Consider the following 16,912-nt stretch of genomic DNA (forward strand, 5'->3'; position numbering starts at 1 on the left):
TTTTCCTCAAAGCTTCTGGAACGACTTGTCTTTACCCGTGTGTCTCATTTCTTCAATTCCAACTCTCTCCTTGACCCCCTTCAAACTGGCTTCCGCCCTCTCCACTCTACAGAGACTGCCCTTATCAAAGTTACTAACGACCTAATCGCAGCTAAATCCAAAGCCCACTACTCCTTACTAATTCTTCTTGACCTCTCAGCGGCCTTTGACACCGTTAATCATGCTCTCCTTCTTCACACTCTTCAATCGCTTGGTCTCTGTGACTCTGTCCTCTCGTGGTTTTCCTCTTATCTCTCCCAACACTCATTCAGTGTCTCCTTTTCTAATGATACCTCCTCCCCTCACCCTGTCTCGGTTGGAGTCCCCTTCTATTTTCTCTTTATACTGCCTCTCTTGGCAAACTTATTACCTCTTTTGGATTCCACTACCACGCTGATGACACCCAGCTATATCTCACCTCCCCGGACCTCTCCCCTGCCGTCCTGCAACGTGTCACTGCTTGCCTTCCTTCCATCTCTGACTGGATGTCCTCCCGCTTTCTGAAACTCAATCTCTCAAAAACTGAGCTCCTTGTCTTTCCTCCTCCTAATACTGATCCTCCTCTTTCTCTCTCCCTTCAAGTTTGTGGTACCAACATCAGTCCATCCTTGCAAGCGTGCTGTCTTGGCGTCATACTTGACTCTGGTCTCACCTTTGAGCCTCACATCCAGCATGTTGCCAAATCCTGTAGATTCCATCTTAAAAACATAGCCCGCATCCGCCCCTTTCTTGCACCAGATACTACCAAGGAGCTTGTCCATGCTCTAGTAATTTCCCGCATGGATTATTGTAACCCTCTCCTGATTGGTCTTCCCAATAGCCGTACTGCACCCCTACAGAGATTGATTTTCCTCTCTAGTTGTTTCTCTCACACCTCACCCCTCTGCCAGTCCTTACATTGGCTTCCTGTATGCTATAGGAGTCAATTCAAGGTACTAACTCACACCTATAAAGCACTGAACAACTCTAGCCCCTCTTATATCTCCTCACAGATCCATAGGTATGTCCCTTCTCGGTCTCTCCGCTCTGCCCGTGACCACCTCCTGTCCGTTGTCTGCACTCGTACGGCCAACTCGCGCTTGCAGGACTTCTCGCGGGCGGCTCCCTTCCTATGGAATAGCCTGCCTACCGCCATCAGTCTCTCCCCTAGTCTTGCATCTTTTAAGAAGTGCCTTAAAACCCATCTCTTTAGGAAAGCTTATGGCCTCCAAGACTAACCCCTTCCTCACATACCTGTCTCTTGCCCTCTCCTAAAGGGAAGCCCACCTTATTTGATTGCAAATTCCTGTCCTAATGTGTTTTACACCCCACCTCCTATAGAATGTAAGCTCGATTGAGCAGGGTCCTCTTCAACCTATTGTTCCTGTAAGTTTATTTGTAATTGTCCTATTTATAGCTAAATCCCCTCTCATAATATTGTAAAGCGCTACGGAATCTGTTGGCGCTATATAAATGGCAATAATAATAATAATAATAATAATAATGGTACATGAACACGCTGGACATTCAGAGTGCGGAGACACTCTCACAGCTGATGGTACGTGCTGGACATTCAGAATGCGGAGACACTCTCACAGTTGATGGTTGTCAGGGTTTCTTTGCTGTTTTAAACAGCAAACCTTTCTGTTTCAGTGATTGAGTGTGCAGCTGCAATTACTATGAGCTGCTTCTGCTTGTTGCCACGGTTACTCACCTGTGAGTAATAATCAACCCTGCTGCTAATCAGTTCTGCCTATTTAAGCAGATAAGCCCAGAACCTCCTTGCCCTTGCGTGGTTTCCTGTTTCCCAGAAGTCTCCTTGTTCCTGTGTTTCCTGTTTGCTCCTGGTTCCTGACTCCGGCCTTGTTCCTGACTCCGCTGCTCTCCGTGCTCCTGATCCTGGCTTGTCTGACTACCCGCTCTGGTGACTGACCCCTGCTTGATTCCTGGACTTTGCTTTTGTTTATTATTTGTTATTTATTAATAAAGGTGTGTTTGCATCTACTTCTGTCTCTGTCTGGTTCCTGGTCCCTGACATTACGCAAGGGCCATGAATACAGATGGTACAGGCAAGACACCTATACCTAACCTGCTTACCCAGTGGGACCAGCAGAACCACCATCTGGATCCAGTACCCGGCCAGCCTGCGATTGCGGCCGCCTCTGCCTCACTTCCTGTTCTAGCACCGGTTGTAACCTCCAAACCTGTAGCGGCTAGAGAAATGACTGGGTCTGTCCCGCTCCCTCAGCATTTTGGGGGCGACCCAGCACAGTGCAGAGAATTTATAAATCAGGTTAAAGGATACCTTGAAACCCTGCCCCAGGCATTTCCTACAGACAGTGACAAAGTTCACTTCATGATTTCTTTGCTGTCTGAAAAGGCCCTAGCTTGGGCAAAACCTCTCTGGGAGGCGGAGAAGCCTATTATTTACAATTACCCTGAATTTGTTGCATCCTTCAATAGGGTTTTTGATATTCCAGCTCGCTCCACCCCTACTGCCGAACTACTCATGTCTAATTCTCAGGGCACAAAAACTATTGTCGAGTATGCCAGTGAATTCCGTACCATGGCAGCAGAGGGTGGCTGGAACAACGAGACTCTTGTGGCTGCCTTTGCACAAGGTCTCTCCGATGTGTTTAAAAATGAGATTGCAGCCAGAGAATTACCTAAAGATCTCGAGGAACTGATATCATTTGTCACCCTCATTGACATCAGACTCCGAGAGAGATCCTCATCCAAGGAGCGCCTGCGGAGGCCTCTTGTAAATTTGACACCGAGCTTTTCTTGCCCACCCGAACCTCCCTCACCTCCCTTGCCTCCTGGTCCTGAGTCCTCTGTCTGTGTGGAGCCAAGGCGGTTAGGCTTCTCACGCCTCTCGGCCGAGGAGAGAGCCTTTAGGAGGAGGGAGGGCCTGTGCCTATACTGCGGACACCACGGTCACATGTTAAAGTTTTGCCCGATCCGTCCGGCAAAGGGTCCGTACCCAAGATACTGTCAGGGGCAGATCTTGGGTGGTCTTTCTGCAGACCCAGAGATATGTGTGCACAAACCCTTGGTGCCTGTTATCCTCTCCTGGTCTGATTCATCCATTGAAACCCGGGCGTTACTTGATTCTGGGGCCGCAGGCTTGTTTATAGATTGTGCATTTGCAGCAAAGCACTCTATACCCTTACAGTCTCGCAACTCCCCACTAGCCTTCGAAGCCATCGATGGCAGACCAATACAGCCAACCCACGTGACCCAAGAAACCGTGCCCATATCTCTGGCTGTAGGGGCTCTACATCATGAGACGACCCAATTCCAGGTCATTTCCTCTCCATATTACCAGGTTGTTTTGGGATACCCTTGGTTACAGAAGCATAACCCCACAATTGATTGGCGCAAAGCTGAGATATTATCATGGTCCCAGCAATGCACATTGTCCTGTCTCCAGAAACCGGTCAAAGTTTTGGGCGCATGTTCTGCCTCTTCCTTACCCGCTGAGTACCAAGAATTCCAAGATGTATTTGACAAGGGTCAAGCCAGCGTTCTGCCACCACACCGTCCGTATGACTGTGGTATCGAACTCCAACCGGGTACCAATCCTCCCCGGGGCCGGATTTACCCACTGTCTGTAGCAGAAAATCGAGCCATGGAGGAGTATGTTACCGATGCACTGTCTAAGGGTTTTATTCGGAAGTCATCTTCTCCTGCCGGGGCCGGCTTTTTCTTTGTAAAGAAAAAAGATGGCGAGTTGAGACCCTGTATCGACTATAGGGGTCTCAATCGCATTACTATTAAGAATGCCTACCCCATTCCATTAATCACGGAATTATTTGACCGCCTCAAGGGAGCAACGGTCTTCACCAAACTTGATCTGAGAGGGGCATATAATCTCGTCCGGATAAAAGAGGACCACGAATGGAAAACCGCATTTAACACCAGGAGCGGCCATTACGAATACCTAGTAATGCCCTTTGGTCTTTGCAATGCTCCGGCGGTTTTCCAAGAATTTATAAATGACATCCTGCGAGATATGCTGCAGCAATGTGTGGTGGTTTATCTTGATGATATTCTGATCCACTCCACATCTCTCGAGAACCATCACGCAGACGTTTCTCGTGTTCTACAGAGACTTAGAGAAAATAGTCTGTTCTGCAAATTGGAGAAATGTGAGTTCTTTGCAACGCGCAATGCAGAACTACAAACTCCAGGCCGACCGCAGACGCCTTCCTGCACCTACCTATCAGGTCGGAGAGAGGGTATGGCTGTCTTCCCGCAACCTACGCCTCCGTGTTCCCTCACAAAAACTGGCACCCCGATACGTTGGGCCATTTCGTATACTTCGAAGGGTTAACCCTGTAGCTTACGCACTTGACCTTCCTGCTAACATGCGCATCTCAAATGTTTTCCATGTTTCCCTCTTGAAACCGTTGGTTTGTAATCGCTACACCAACTCAGTGCCACGTCCACGTCCTGTTCTGATTGACAATCATGAGGAATATGAAATACGCAGCATCATTGACTCACGGGTCTTCAGAGGACAGATCCAATACTTGGTGCACTGGAAAGGATACGGCCCAGAGGAACGCTCCTGGGTTCCAGCCTCTGATGTCCATGCACCATCCCTCCTTCGTTCCTATCACGCCCGCTTCCCCATGAAGCCCGGACCCACCAACAGAGATGGGGGGAATCGTTGAGGGGGAGGTACTGTCAGGGTTTCTTTGCTTTTTTAAACAGCAAACCTTTCTGTTTCAGTGATTGAGTGTGCAGCTGCAATTACTATGAGCCCAGAACCTGCTTGCCCTTGCGTAGTTTCCTGTTTCCCAGAAGTCTCCTTGTTCCTGTGTTTCCTGTTTGATCCTGGTTCCTGACTCCGGCCTTGTTCCTGACTCCGCTGCTCTCCGTGCTCCTGATCCTGGCTTGTCTGACTACCCGCTCTGGTGACTGACCCCTGCTTGATTCCTGGACTTTGCTTTTGTTTATTATTTGTTATTTATTAATAAAGGTGTGTTTGCATCTACTTCTGTCTCTGTCTGGTTCCTGGTCCCTGACAATGGTACATTGTGGATATTCAGAATGTGACTCTTGCTTGCCCTTTAAGAACTATCCTGGGACATACTGTGACTTTTGGGAACAATGCTCCTTTAAGACGGTGTCCCCAGTGTCCCCAGACTCTTAATATACTGTGTTCCTGGCTTTCTCCCACTTGGTTCAGTAAATGGGGCTTACTGAACCAGGTACCACACAGGCGGACCACCCAGAAGTGGCAGTGTGCAGGCAATTTACCTCCCAGGCTGGGAGCCTGCTGTAGGTAAATTGCCGACCGCTGGGGGGCCGCACTTCATGCAAACGAACACGTGGCGGCGGCCATCTTTAATTCAGCTAAAGTTTTACCTTCTCCAGACTTCAATGCATTCGACAGTTCGAACGCCGTTTGACAGTTCATTCGACAATTCCTTCGACAGTTCGACAATTCGAATGGTTGTCTCTCGTCTGTTTGAACTGACTTTAACATGGGAAATAGACCGACCGCACAGCCTACTTCTCTAGAAAATTTTTGGGCATGAAAATGTGCTTGCGGTCGGTCAAATAAGACTTTCCCTTAACTTTTTAACCCCTAAACCGATTGCCCTGATTTTTGAGTATGTGTATATTTCAAGCATGCTGATTCTGAAAATGCATGTTTTATGTGAATGGCATGTGTATTTTGGAAGTTATTAATATTTTGTAAAAACTGTATTTCTCTGCCTGGGATAATTATATTAACCATTGTGTTCAGTAATCATAGGCAGAGGGGACGATTTTGTGTAGGAGTGTCTGTGTGTATTGTACGGATTGATTGGTTGTATTTCAAAACCCTGTGGGCAGTACTATGTTTGTGGATTGTGAATAAAAGAGGCTGTATGTGCCAGAACAGTCAGTTCTGCTTGACCCTCAAAACGAAGTGTGGGGGATTTCGATTGTATGCTGATTGCCAGGAGTGTAAGCTGATTGTATGCTTTTCCGGTTCAGTGGTTTACAGCATTCATATGTGTGAGAGCATTCGTATGCTTCTCCGGTTCGGTGGTTGTGGTGTCTGCTAGAGTGCTTGGAGCCCTCAGGAAGCGCTAGGAGCATCCTTCAATGGAGGTACCCAGTCGGGGTGCCCATCGATCCGTTACACAGTGTCATCAGTGTCAGCGCTGGGGACACTACAAAAGAGACTGACCACAACTTCGGGATCTAACAAACTTGAATCCGGCCGGGTCCACCACCACCACCCAGAGCAGCAGCCCATTGTTACCAGGCAGAGACCACCGTACCCTATAACGCCGCAGTACCAGCTACTACAGTTGAACAGTGGGAAGTGCTGCATGAGGCTGATCCCCTTCTGGCCAACGCAGAAAACCGCCAACATCACCGGCAGACAGTCTACCTGGAGGGAAAGGCAGTACAAGGACTTCGCGACTCTGGAGCCACCATCACTTTGGTAAAAAGCCACCTGGTTCCCAATGAAGCAAGAACCAGCAGAACTGTAGCCGTAAGGGTAGCCGGGGGAGCAGTATATCGGTTGCCCACAGCTCGAGTGCATTTGAATTGGGGAGCAGGGCACGGGAATGTGGAGGTGGGGTTGATGCCGCAACTACCTGCTGAAGTTTTGTTGGGGAATGACTTGGGAAAACTAACCTCAGCGTATGAACCTCAGGTACGCGCTACTGGAGAGGCTCACCCCGTTGTCACACGTCAGCAGGACTACAACTCACACCCGGAGGTTCAGGTAAGAGACCCTTCCCCATCTATAGAGTGTGTCCCCTGGGCGCCCCCTAGTGAATTTGAAGCGGAGGTAGCCACCGACCCCACATTGCAGGTGTATAGGGATAAGGTCACCTCAGGGCATGCAGGGGCAGAAGGGTAGAGATTTATATGGGAGGGCAAGCTTCTGTACAGGGAAACAGAGAAAAGGATAGATGGGTCAGACCCGGTCATCAGCCGCCAGTTAGCGGTACTGATCAGAGTTACTCCGGATAGCGCATGATCCGGACATCTGGGGGTCAGTCGCACCCGGTATCGATTGACCCAGAGTTTTGTCTGGCCGGGGATAAGTCAGGAGGTCAGGAGGTACTGCAGAGGGTGGGAAAAAGGGGGGACCGCTGGAAAGCCAAGTTACATCCCTTACCCATAGTGGAGGAACCGTTCAGCCGAATAGCGGTGGACATAGTAGGTCCCTTAAAGAAGGCTAGCCCCTCTGGCAAGAAATATATATTAACCGTAGTGGACTATGCTACCAGATATCCAGAGGCGGTGGCGCTGACTAACAGTTGAGAAACGGTGGCTGAGGCCCTCATGCAGATTTTCACCCGGGTAGGGTTACCCCGGGAGATTGTCTCGGATCAGGGCACTCAGTTCACCGCTAAAGTCACCCAGCACCTCTGGAAGTTCTGTGGCATTAGGCCAATCATCAGTGCCCCTTATTACCCCCAGACCAATGGGCTCTGCGAACGGTTTAATGGGACATTAAACAGATGTTCTGCACCTTCGCTGAGACCCATCGGGACTGGGAACGATTCCTACCCCACCTTCTCTTTGCCTATCGGGAAGTGCTGCAGGAATCCACAGGGTTCTCCCCATTTGAATTGTTGTATGGGAGGCGGGTCCGAGGCCCCCCAGACCACATTAAGGAGCACTGGGAGGGAGACCACAGTACCGCCGGTACTCCCATCATACCCTATGTGCTGGAGTTCCAGAACCGACTAGAGAAATTAACGCGAGCGGTACAGGAAAACCTTACCGTAGCTTTCAGGTTGGGTAGAATGTTTTAATTTTAATACCCGTCCGACATGACAAGCTACAGGCAGCCTGGCAGGGCCCTTATAAGGTGCTGGAGCAGCGATGTGACACCACCTATATAATTGGTCCATGTACCGGCTCAGGGGGGCGACGTATGCTCCATGTGAACATGATGAAGCCCTACCGGGAATGCTCAGAAGAGGTGACAGCCATTTGTGCACCTCCCTTTGAAGAGTTTGACAGCCTTCCCCTCCCAGACCTGCTGGGGGACGGAAAGTTGTATAGTGACATAGCCGAGGTTAAACTGGGGGAGCGGCTGAGTCCACAGGAGCGTAGCGAGATACAACAGCTGTTAAGGGAAAAGCAAAGCAGGACACCTTCTCCGATGTGCCAGGCTACACTCCCCTGGCGACTCACCGCTTGAGACCCCAGGCCAGTTGCCTATGCGCCAGACCCCATACCGCATCCCAGAGGCGGTGCGAGAGAATATGCGCAAGGAGATCAATGAAATGCTCCAACTGGGGGTCATTGAGCCCTCAGACAGCCCCTGGGCTTCTCCAGTAGTCCTCATACCTAAACGGGATGGTACCACCTGTTTCTGCGTGGACTACTGGAGGTTGAATGAGAAAACAGTGTCTGACGCCTATCCCATGTCGCGGATACAATTGACCTTTGTAAGGGGTATTGGCAGATTCCCTTAGCCCAGGACGCCATCCCTAAGCCCGCGTTCGTCACCCCATTCGGTTTGTACCAATTTAAGGTGATGCCGTTTGGGATGAAGAACGCCCCAGCCACATTCCAGAGGATGGTGGACCGACTCTTAGACGGGTTCCAGGACTATACCTGCCCATACCTCGATGATATTGCCATCTTCAGCAATACCTGGCAGGTACACCTGGCCCATATAGGAGCGGTTCTAGACAGGATCCGGGAGGCAGGGTTAACCTTAAAACCGGCCAAGTGCAGTATTGGGATGGCTGAGGTTCAGTACCTCGGCCATCGAGTGGGTTGTGGAAAGCAGAAGCCAGAACCCGCAAAAGTAGAGGCCGTAGCTCAGTGGCCAACCACTAGGACCAAGACTCAGGTGTTAGCCTTTTTAGGGATGGCAGGGTATTATCGGAAGTTTGTGCCCAATTATAGTGCCCTGGCCAAACCCCTTACCGACCTTACCTGTAAAAACCTTCCCCGTCAGGTAACCTGGACCCCGGAGTGTGAGCAGGCATTCCAACAGTTGAAAAACGCACTTGTAAATGCTCCTGTCTTGGCAGCCCCTGATCCAACTAAACGCTTTCTTGTTCACACGGACGCTTCTATGTGTGGATTTGGGGCCGTACTGAGCCAAGTCGGGGCCGATGGCGGAGAACATCCAGTAGCATACATCAGTAGAAAGTTGTTACCGAGAGAAATGAGCTACGCCGCCATCGAGAAAGAATGCCTGGCCGTGGTGTGGGCTCTGAAGAAATTACAACCCTATTTGTATGGACAGCCGTTTTCGTTGCTCACGGATCACAACCCGTTGGTATGGTTAAACCAGCTGGCAGGGGACAATGCCCGGCTGCTGCGCTGGAGTTTGGCGCTGCAGCCCTTTGACTTTAATATCCAGTACCGCCCGGGAAAACAAAATGGAAACACTGACGGGTTGTCTAGACAGACTGACTTGGAAAAATGATCCGTGAGCATCCCCGGACATCCCCAAGCCGATCCGTGCTCGATCAGACTGTATATGCCGGCTTGTGGGCAAGGGGGAGCAGTATAGCAGAACCCCTCTGGCTGTCCAACACATTTCCTTCATAATTTTTTTATTTGAACATAAAAGGTTTTAGTATGGACTTCTATTAGACTGTGTATAGATTGTGTATAGGAAGGTGTACCCCTCCCCGTTTCCTGTCCCATTGTTCTCCAGCAGGGCGTTGTCCCAGGCACACTGCCAGACTGGTTGGAACTGGTTTGGGCTGGAAAGCCATGCTTCAGTGAGCCTAAAGGAAACTCCACCTAACTTTTTAACCCCCATAACTCCCAAACCCCTGGTCCGATCTGATTTTTGAATATGTTATTCACCCAGATCGGTGCTATCAGGGGATACCACATTTAGGGGTGTACCCTATGTATTTGGGGTACATCTAGAACTTGGGGAAAAATATGTACATTTTAATTCTGTTAACAGATAAGCTGATGGGAGGAGATGTGTGGGTTGTACCTTGTACTTTATTGGTTAATGTACTAATTATTGTGGGTGGCTCCCTTGCATGGGAGCATTGCATAAAAGCAGGGATTGTGTGATTAAAAGTTAGTTATGTTCTGCTCCTGATACTGTGTGTCGTCCAGTGATTGGGAAAGGTGATGGGATATTACTGGATTGCCTTGCTGATTGTGCTTGTTACCCTATTGGATTTACTACTTGTTCCTGAGCCATTCTAGGATACCAGCGGAAATAGGCTGTGGGAAATCAGCTCTCCGCTACAGTGCACATTCAGGGTGTGGAGACACTCTGCCTTCATGTTCCGTGTCTCAGTGTCTATGTTTCATGCTCCTAGACATTCCTTACACAGATAATACATTCTACATATATTAGAATAAACACCATTCCCTCACACAGTGGTAAAATGGTGCTCAAGAGTGGAGCGCTTAAATCATACACTTACCCCTCGGGGATTTAAGCGCTCCACTCTTGAGCACCATTTTACCACTGTGTGAGGGAATGGTGTTTATTCTATTGTCTGTTACTTTATACTAGGACGAAGGGTTCCTATTTGGGTGGTAGCTGCTATTTTATTACTATTGTTTCCATATTGTATAAGCGCCTATTTCACAGATATCCACGCATTTTCACATTCTACATATATACCACCAAAATGGCTGTGTAAGCATTACAAGTCAATGCTATTGATACAATATGCTTGTTGGCAATTCCTTTTCAGGTCTTCTCACATTCCATGGACACTCAGAAATAGAGAAGAGCTTACAGCACTTATTGTCATCTGTTCATGTCACTCAATATCAACCACACCTCAGTGTGAAATGCATGTAAGAGACATTTCCAAACTGTAGAATATTTTACAGATAGACAGACAGACAGACAGACAGAGAGACAGACAGATAAGTGTTTGTCAATCCTTGACAAGGGCGGCAAAAATCCTTGCACCGGCTGTGGCGAAACCAACCTCGCCACTGGGCCCTGGAGAAGCCTGTTTGCCCACCTCCTACCTGCTGACTATGGCCCCTGGGTTATTTGGGGCATATTGTATTTTATTGTGCGACTGCTGGCCCTTTAAGCACAGTGAATGGTATTTTATTGTACTGCTGCTGGCCCTTTAAGAACTGTCTGGGGACATATTGAGACTTTGGGTAACAATACCCTTTAAGACTATGGCCCCTGAAAACGTATGGACTTTTATTGGGTGTGTATGGCCCTTTAAGAACCGTCTGGGGACATCTTGTAACTTTGGTGAACAATGCCCCTTTAAGACTATGTCCCCAGACCTGTAAAATAACTTGCCCCTGGCTTTCCCCCACTTGGGCTTACTGAACCAAGTACCACACAGGCGGACCACCCAGGAGTTAAAGTGTGCAGGCAATTTACCTCCCAGGCTGTGAGGTTACTGCAGGTTAATTGCACGTGGCGGCGGCCATCTTTGTTCAGTCGAATGCGGTCAGCGGTGTATGCTAAAGATTCTGTGGAACTGAAATCGGCTACACATTTTACCGAGCACCGCTGACCCTTACCTTCTTCCATACTGAACTTGCAGCTCCAGAGACTAAGTCCCGTTCTAAATGGGACTTAGTCGTTTTTCGGCATGAAATTGAGCGACCGCACAGCCCAAATCTATGGAACTGTTTTGGGCAGGAAAATGTGCTTGCGGTCGGTCATAAAGGGACCTCCAGCTAACTTTTGATCCACTGGAGGGATTTGGCTGATTTTTGGAAGGGTGTATGTTTAAAGTGTGCTGATTCTAAATATGTGGGAAGATGGGATGTATGGATTTAAAGTTATAGCACATGTATAAAAACTGTAGTTTTCCTGGCTGTAATAATTATGTTAACTGGTTATCTGAGGGGAGGGGATGTGTGGGTTGTACCATGTATGTGATTGGTTATTTTATGCCTCCCCCTGGGTGTGGCCTGTAAGTGTACAAGTGTAATAAAAGCCAGGCTGGATGAGCCAGTCCAGAGTTCCTGTTTTACCCTCAAAGTGATGTGTCGTCTCATTATTGGGGGGAAGGATTGATTGCATGCTGTTCCAGTTGACTGCTAGGAGTACAAGCCTGTTCATATGGTTCCTATTCAACGGTCTACAGCATTCATATGCTTGGGAGAATTTAAAAGGTTTCTCGGATTCGGTGATTGTGGTGTCTGCCAGAGTGCTTGGAGTCCTCAGGAAGCACTAGGAGCATCCATTAACGGAGGTACCAAGTCGGGGTGCCAGGTGATCCGTTACACCGGCCCTGAGTCACAGTCACAGTCACAAAGACAAATAAGGATTTTTTGCCGAACTTGGCAAAAAAAAAAATTACTGCCCAATTTGATCCATTCACTCATGCAGACTGACATGCACTAACCCATGCAGCCTGACACACACACACACTGACCCATGCAGACTGACGCACACGTACTGACACATGCAGACACACACATACACACTGACTTGTGCAGACACACATACTGGCCCATACAGACACATATAATGACACACACACTGACCTATGCAGACACACACTGAACCATGAAGACACATACATACAGATACGCACTGACCCATACAGACACACGCTGACCTATTCTACAGACAGATACTGACCCATACTGCAGACAGACACTGACCCATACTACAGACAGACACTGACCCATCCTGCAGACAGACACTGACCCATCCTGCAGACAGACACTGACCCATCCTGCAGACAGACACTGACCCATCCTGCAGACAGACACTGACCCATCCTGCAGACAGACACTGACCCATCCTGCAGACAGACACTGACCCATCCTGCAGACAGACACTGACCCATCCTGCAGACAGACACTGACCCATACTGCAGACAGACACTGACCCATACTGCAGACAGACACTGACCCATACTGCAGACAGACACTGACCCATACTGCAGACAGACACTGACCCATACTGCAGACAGACACTGACCCATACTGCAGACAGACACTGACCCATACTGCAGACAGACACTGACCCATACTGCAGACAGACACTGACCCATACTGCAGACAGACACTGACCCATCCTGCAGACAGACACTGACCCATACTGCAGACAGACACTGACCCATCCTGCAGACAGACACTGACCCATCCTGCAGACAGACACTGACCCATACTGCAGACAGACACTGACCCATACTGCAGACAGACACTGACCCATACTGCAGACAAAAGCGAAAGACACAGGCAACACTCCAGGATCAAGAAGATAAGTTTATTTCTGGAAACACCACCTCATCAAGTGCAACGTTTCGGCTCATCAGAGTCTTAATAAGGGATACAACGTGATACAGTGCTTAAATAACCCCCACCCCAATTAAACTCATTGATAAATTGCATCACATGATAGTTAAACATATCCATAGAGAGAACTCTAAAACATGACAAGGAGTCTAATAGAAATCCCAAGTAGTACTCAATCATCTTAAAGGTATAACACCCTATTTCATCTTAAAGGTACAAAGCAGAATATGAATCTTTATAACATAATGAGAATAATTAGAGAGTAAACATTCTAAATTATATGAATAAATGAGACATAGGAGCAAAGAATTGGATCCAAAGATCACTCTATTGGAAATTCCCAACATTTATAAGTCAACCTAGAATTAACCATTTAGTTAACATCCCATAAATATGTGAGTGAAAATATACTAAGTACATAGTCACAATATAGAAAATGTATATAATGAAATAAGACGTTCCTCATATGTAACCGTCCTAATCCAGGTGGGCACCAGAGGGTACACAATACGCTTCAAGTAGCGTTGTAAAAGAAAGAAAAAAATCTCACTAATAATAAATACCCACAAGATTACAAAAGAGAAGTAAGAGAACATTCCCTATTAAGTCCCTTGGGCCATATGGTGTTTCATGTGTGGATCCAAAAGGACTCCTTCTTTTTAAGCAAACCTTGACGGCTGCCACCTCTCCTGAGTGAAGGTGTGGCGAAACCGACCTCGCCACTGGGCATTAGAGAAGACTGATTGAAAATGTAAGTTATGAATATTGTGTAAAACTGTGTATTTCTCTGCCTGTGATAATTACATTAGACCATTGTGTACAGTAATTATATCACAGGCAGAGGGGAGGATTTTGTGTGGGAGTGTCTGAGTGTATTGTACGTATTGGTTGTTCTGCAAAACCCTGTGGGCAGTACTATGTGTGTAAAATGTGCATAAAAGCAGAGTGTTTGATTAAAAGCTTGAGTTCTACTTCACCCTCAATTGGGAGTGCCGTCTCTTATTGGGGGAATCTGCTACAAGGGATTGCTATGCTTGTCATACTCCCTTGCTAAATCACTACTACGCTCTTGTAAGAGCTTGTTCCTGCCTTGCTCTCTGGAGGATTATACGGTGGTTATGGTGTCTGCTGCAGTGCTTGGAGTCCTCAGGAAGCGCTAGGAGCAGTCAGGGTGCTCATCAATCCGTAACAGAAGGCACTTGGTCAATAACCTGAAAACGTAAATTGAGATATATTGTGACTATGTTCCATGAAGTGTGCAGGAATAGGTCATTCCTTTTGTCTAGTTCTTATAGTTGATTTATGCTTATTAAGTCTCTCATGGACCTTCATCGTGGTCTCTCCTACATAGAGAAGGCCACATGGGCACTTAAGGACATAGACAACATAGCAGGACTCACATGTGAAATAATTCTTAATATTATATGAACGACCTGTTTGGGGATGAGAAAATGTATCACCTTTAATAATAGAGTTGCAGGAACTACAGTTATGGCATGGACATGTGCCATATACTGGAGTGGATACTACATACTACAGACAGACACTGACCCATACAGAGACACACTGACCCATACAGACTGACATACTCAAACACAAATTCTTCACAAATACAAAATGTGATGTCCCATTGACCCTCTTACCTTTCTTGCATATATGACTGATTTTCATTTGTAATTGGCTGCTTACCTGTGCCTGGCCGCCTTCATCCTTGTTATGCTCCCGCCTACTTAAACCCACCTACCAGGCAAGGCGCGGGAGCGAGGAATTGAAGTGCCCTCGCACTGTTGGGGCAATGGCAGTCTTCGTGGTGGGCCTGGTTGAGGAGGCTGAAGTGGATGCCGCCGGACCAGTATTACACCGGGTGCTAGTCAGCAGACATGAAAGTGCTCCCTACCACCTGGTAACATGGCACGCTTTGTAGAATTTCTCCAACATAGAGAGGCAGCAAAATGAGCAGAGCAGTAAAGCTCCTGCCGGCACCCCCTCTTGAGCAGCCACCTAATTGGCCCTATAGGAAGCACCGGGCCTGCTATGACTGACTGCTTGGTTTATTTCATTCAAATTTGTTATTTATTTTATTTTGGTTTGTCCGAAATTCTTAAATGATCAATTCAGAACAAGAATTTCTGAAGTGAAAGGATAAGATTCCAAATAATGAAATCAAGATTGATCATGAAGGTGGGGCTACCGCGACTAGACTGGTGCAGCATGGGAGAAAAGGTGAGTAAAATATTTTTTTTTACTGCGATCAGATGGGGTCTGGTCACTTAAACAGCCACTTTAAAAAAGTTTATTAAAAAATATTACACCGAAGCCTAGCTTTGCCCTTTTGCTTATGATTGTTTTTTTTATCCTGGTGTTAATGGTGGGCAGATACACATAATATTATCCCTGGACCTCACTATGTTTAATAAAAGACCTAAACATTGCTCTTTGTCCTTTCTCGGCAGGTGACGATGACGAGTTTGTGAACCCCTACGCCATTGTAAGTTATATACAGCACTCTCTTCCTCCACATCCTCTGAAAATCCATGGCCAACTTCAAATCCACCCACCTCCGGAGCGCTCGGGGAAGTATGCCGTTCCTTTCTCCTTTTACCCACACGGGCACTACCCTCCATTTGTTTCTGGTGGGGGGTTTCTTCTTCCGGGAGAGCTGATTCCTTCTCTTTACTTGGCTGCATCCACCATCCCTGTTTTCCCACTGGATGATGTATTTTTTGGGTTCCTAGCGCTGTCCGCCAACATTACCTTCCACCACGAACCCCGCTTCTGTTCATTTGGGTTAAAGGCAAACAGACTATGCCAATACGTTGATGTTTTAGTGGTCCATGGATTAACGCCAAAAAAGATGCTGGAGATCTGGAAATATCTGCCGAACACTGCATCATGTTCACCCAGTGAGAAGACACCGACGGAGGACACAAAGAGGAAAACTTTAGTTAAATAACAAACAAACTTATTAAACTTACAGATCTTTGATAAAAATTACTATGTTCTTTTACACCTGCTTTTCCCTTGGTAACATCACTGGGGACAGGACTGACTCATAGCGCCCCCTGTTTGTGTCACTGTGTCACCCTGCATTAGGAGGGCCAGACTCAGTGCCCGCACTGTCTGTGTCACTGTGTCACCCTGCAGGGGGAGGGACAGACTTATAGCGCCCCCTGTCTGTGTCACTGTGTCACCCTGCAGGGGAGGGACAGACTCATAGCGCCTCCTGTCTTTGTCAGTGAGTCACCCTGAAGGGGGAGGGACAGACTCATTGCGGCCCCTGTTTGTGTCCATGTGTCACCCTGCAGGGGGAGAGACAGACTTATAGCGCTCCCTGTCTGTGTCACCAGTAGCGTACACACAATCCATGGGGCCCCGGTGCAAAACTGATCCATGGGGCCCCCAGCCCCCCTCTGCTTCCTCTTGCGTGGCTCCTGGTGGCGGCCGAGCCCCCTTGGGTAACGGGCCTGATCATAGCTGCGACCCCTGCATGTACGTCACTGTGTGTCACTGTCACCCTGCTGGGGAGGGACAGACTCATAGCGCCTCCTGTCTGTGTCACTGTGTCCCCCTGCAGGGGAGGACAGACTCATAGCGCCCCCTGTCTGTGTCACTGTGTCACTCTGCAGGGGAGGGACAGACTCATAGCGCCCCCTGTCTGTGTCACTGTGTCACCCTGCAGGAGGAGGGA

General features: G+C 48.1%; 1 protein-coding gene across 1 annotated transcript in view; it reads left to right on the top strand.

Annotated features, from left to right (window-relative positions):
• LOC134603634 (UDP-GlcNAc:betaGal beta-1,3-N-acetylglucosaminyltransferase 7-like) overlaps window positions 1-16,280 on the top strand; it is a 28,745-nt gene extending 12,465 nt beyond the window's left edge. The window contains exon 2 of the mRNA XM_063449783.1: window positions 15,678-16,280. Coding sequence (XP_063305853.1) covers window positions 15,678-16,177 — 500 coding nt within the window. The 3' untranslated portion in view covers window positions 16,178-16,280. The remainder of the gene's footprint in view (window positions 1-15,677) is intronic.
• Window positions 16,281-16,912: the final 632 nt, after the last annotated feature.

This window comes from Pelobates fuscus, chromosome 3 (assembly GCF_036172605.1).
Source record: "Pelobates fuscus isolate aPelFus1 chromosome 3, aPelFus1.pri, whole genome shotgun sequence".
In the NCBI taxonomy this organism is placed as follows: domain Eukaryota; kingdom Metazoa; phylum Chordata; class Amphibia; order Anura; family Pelobatidae; genus Pelobates; species Pelobates fuscus.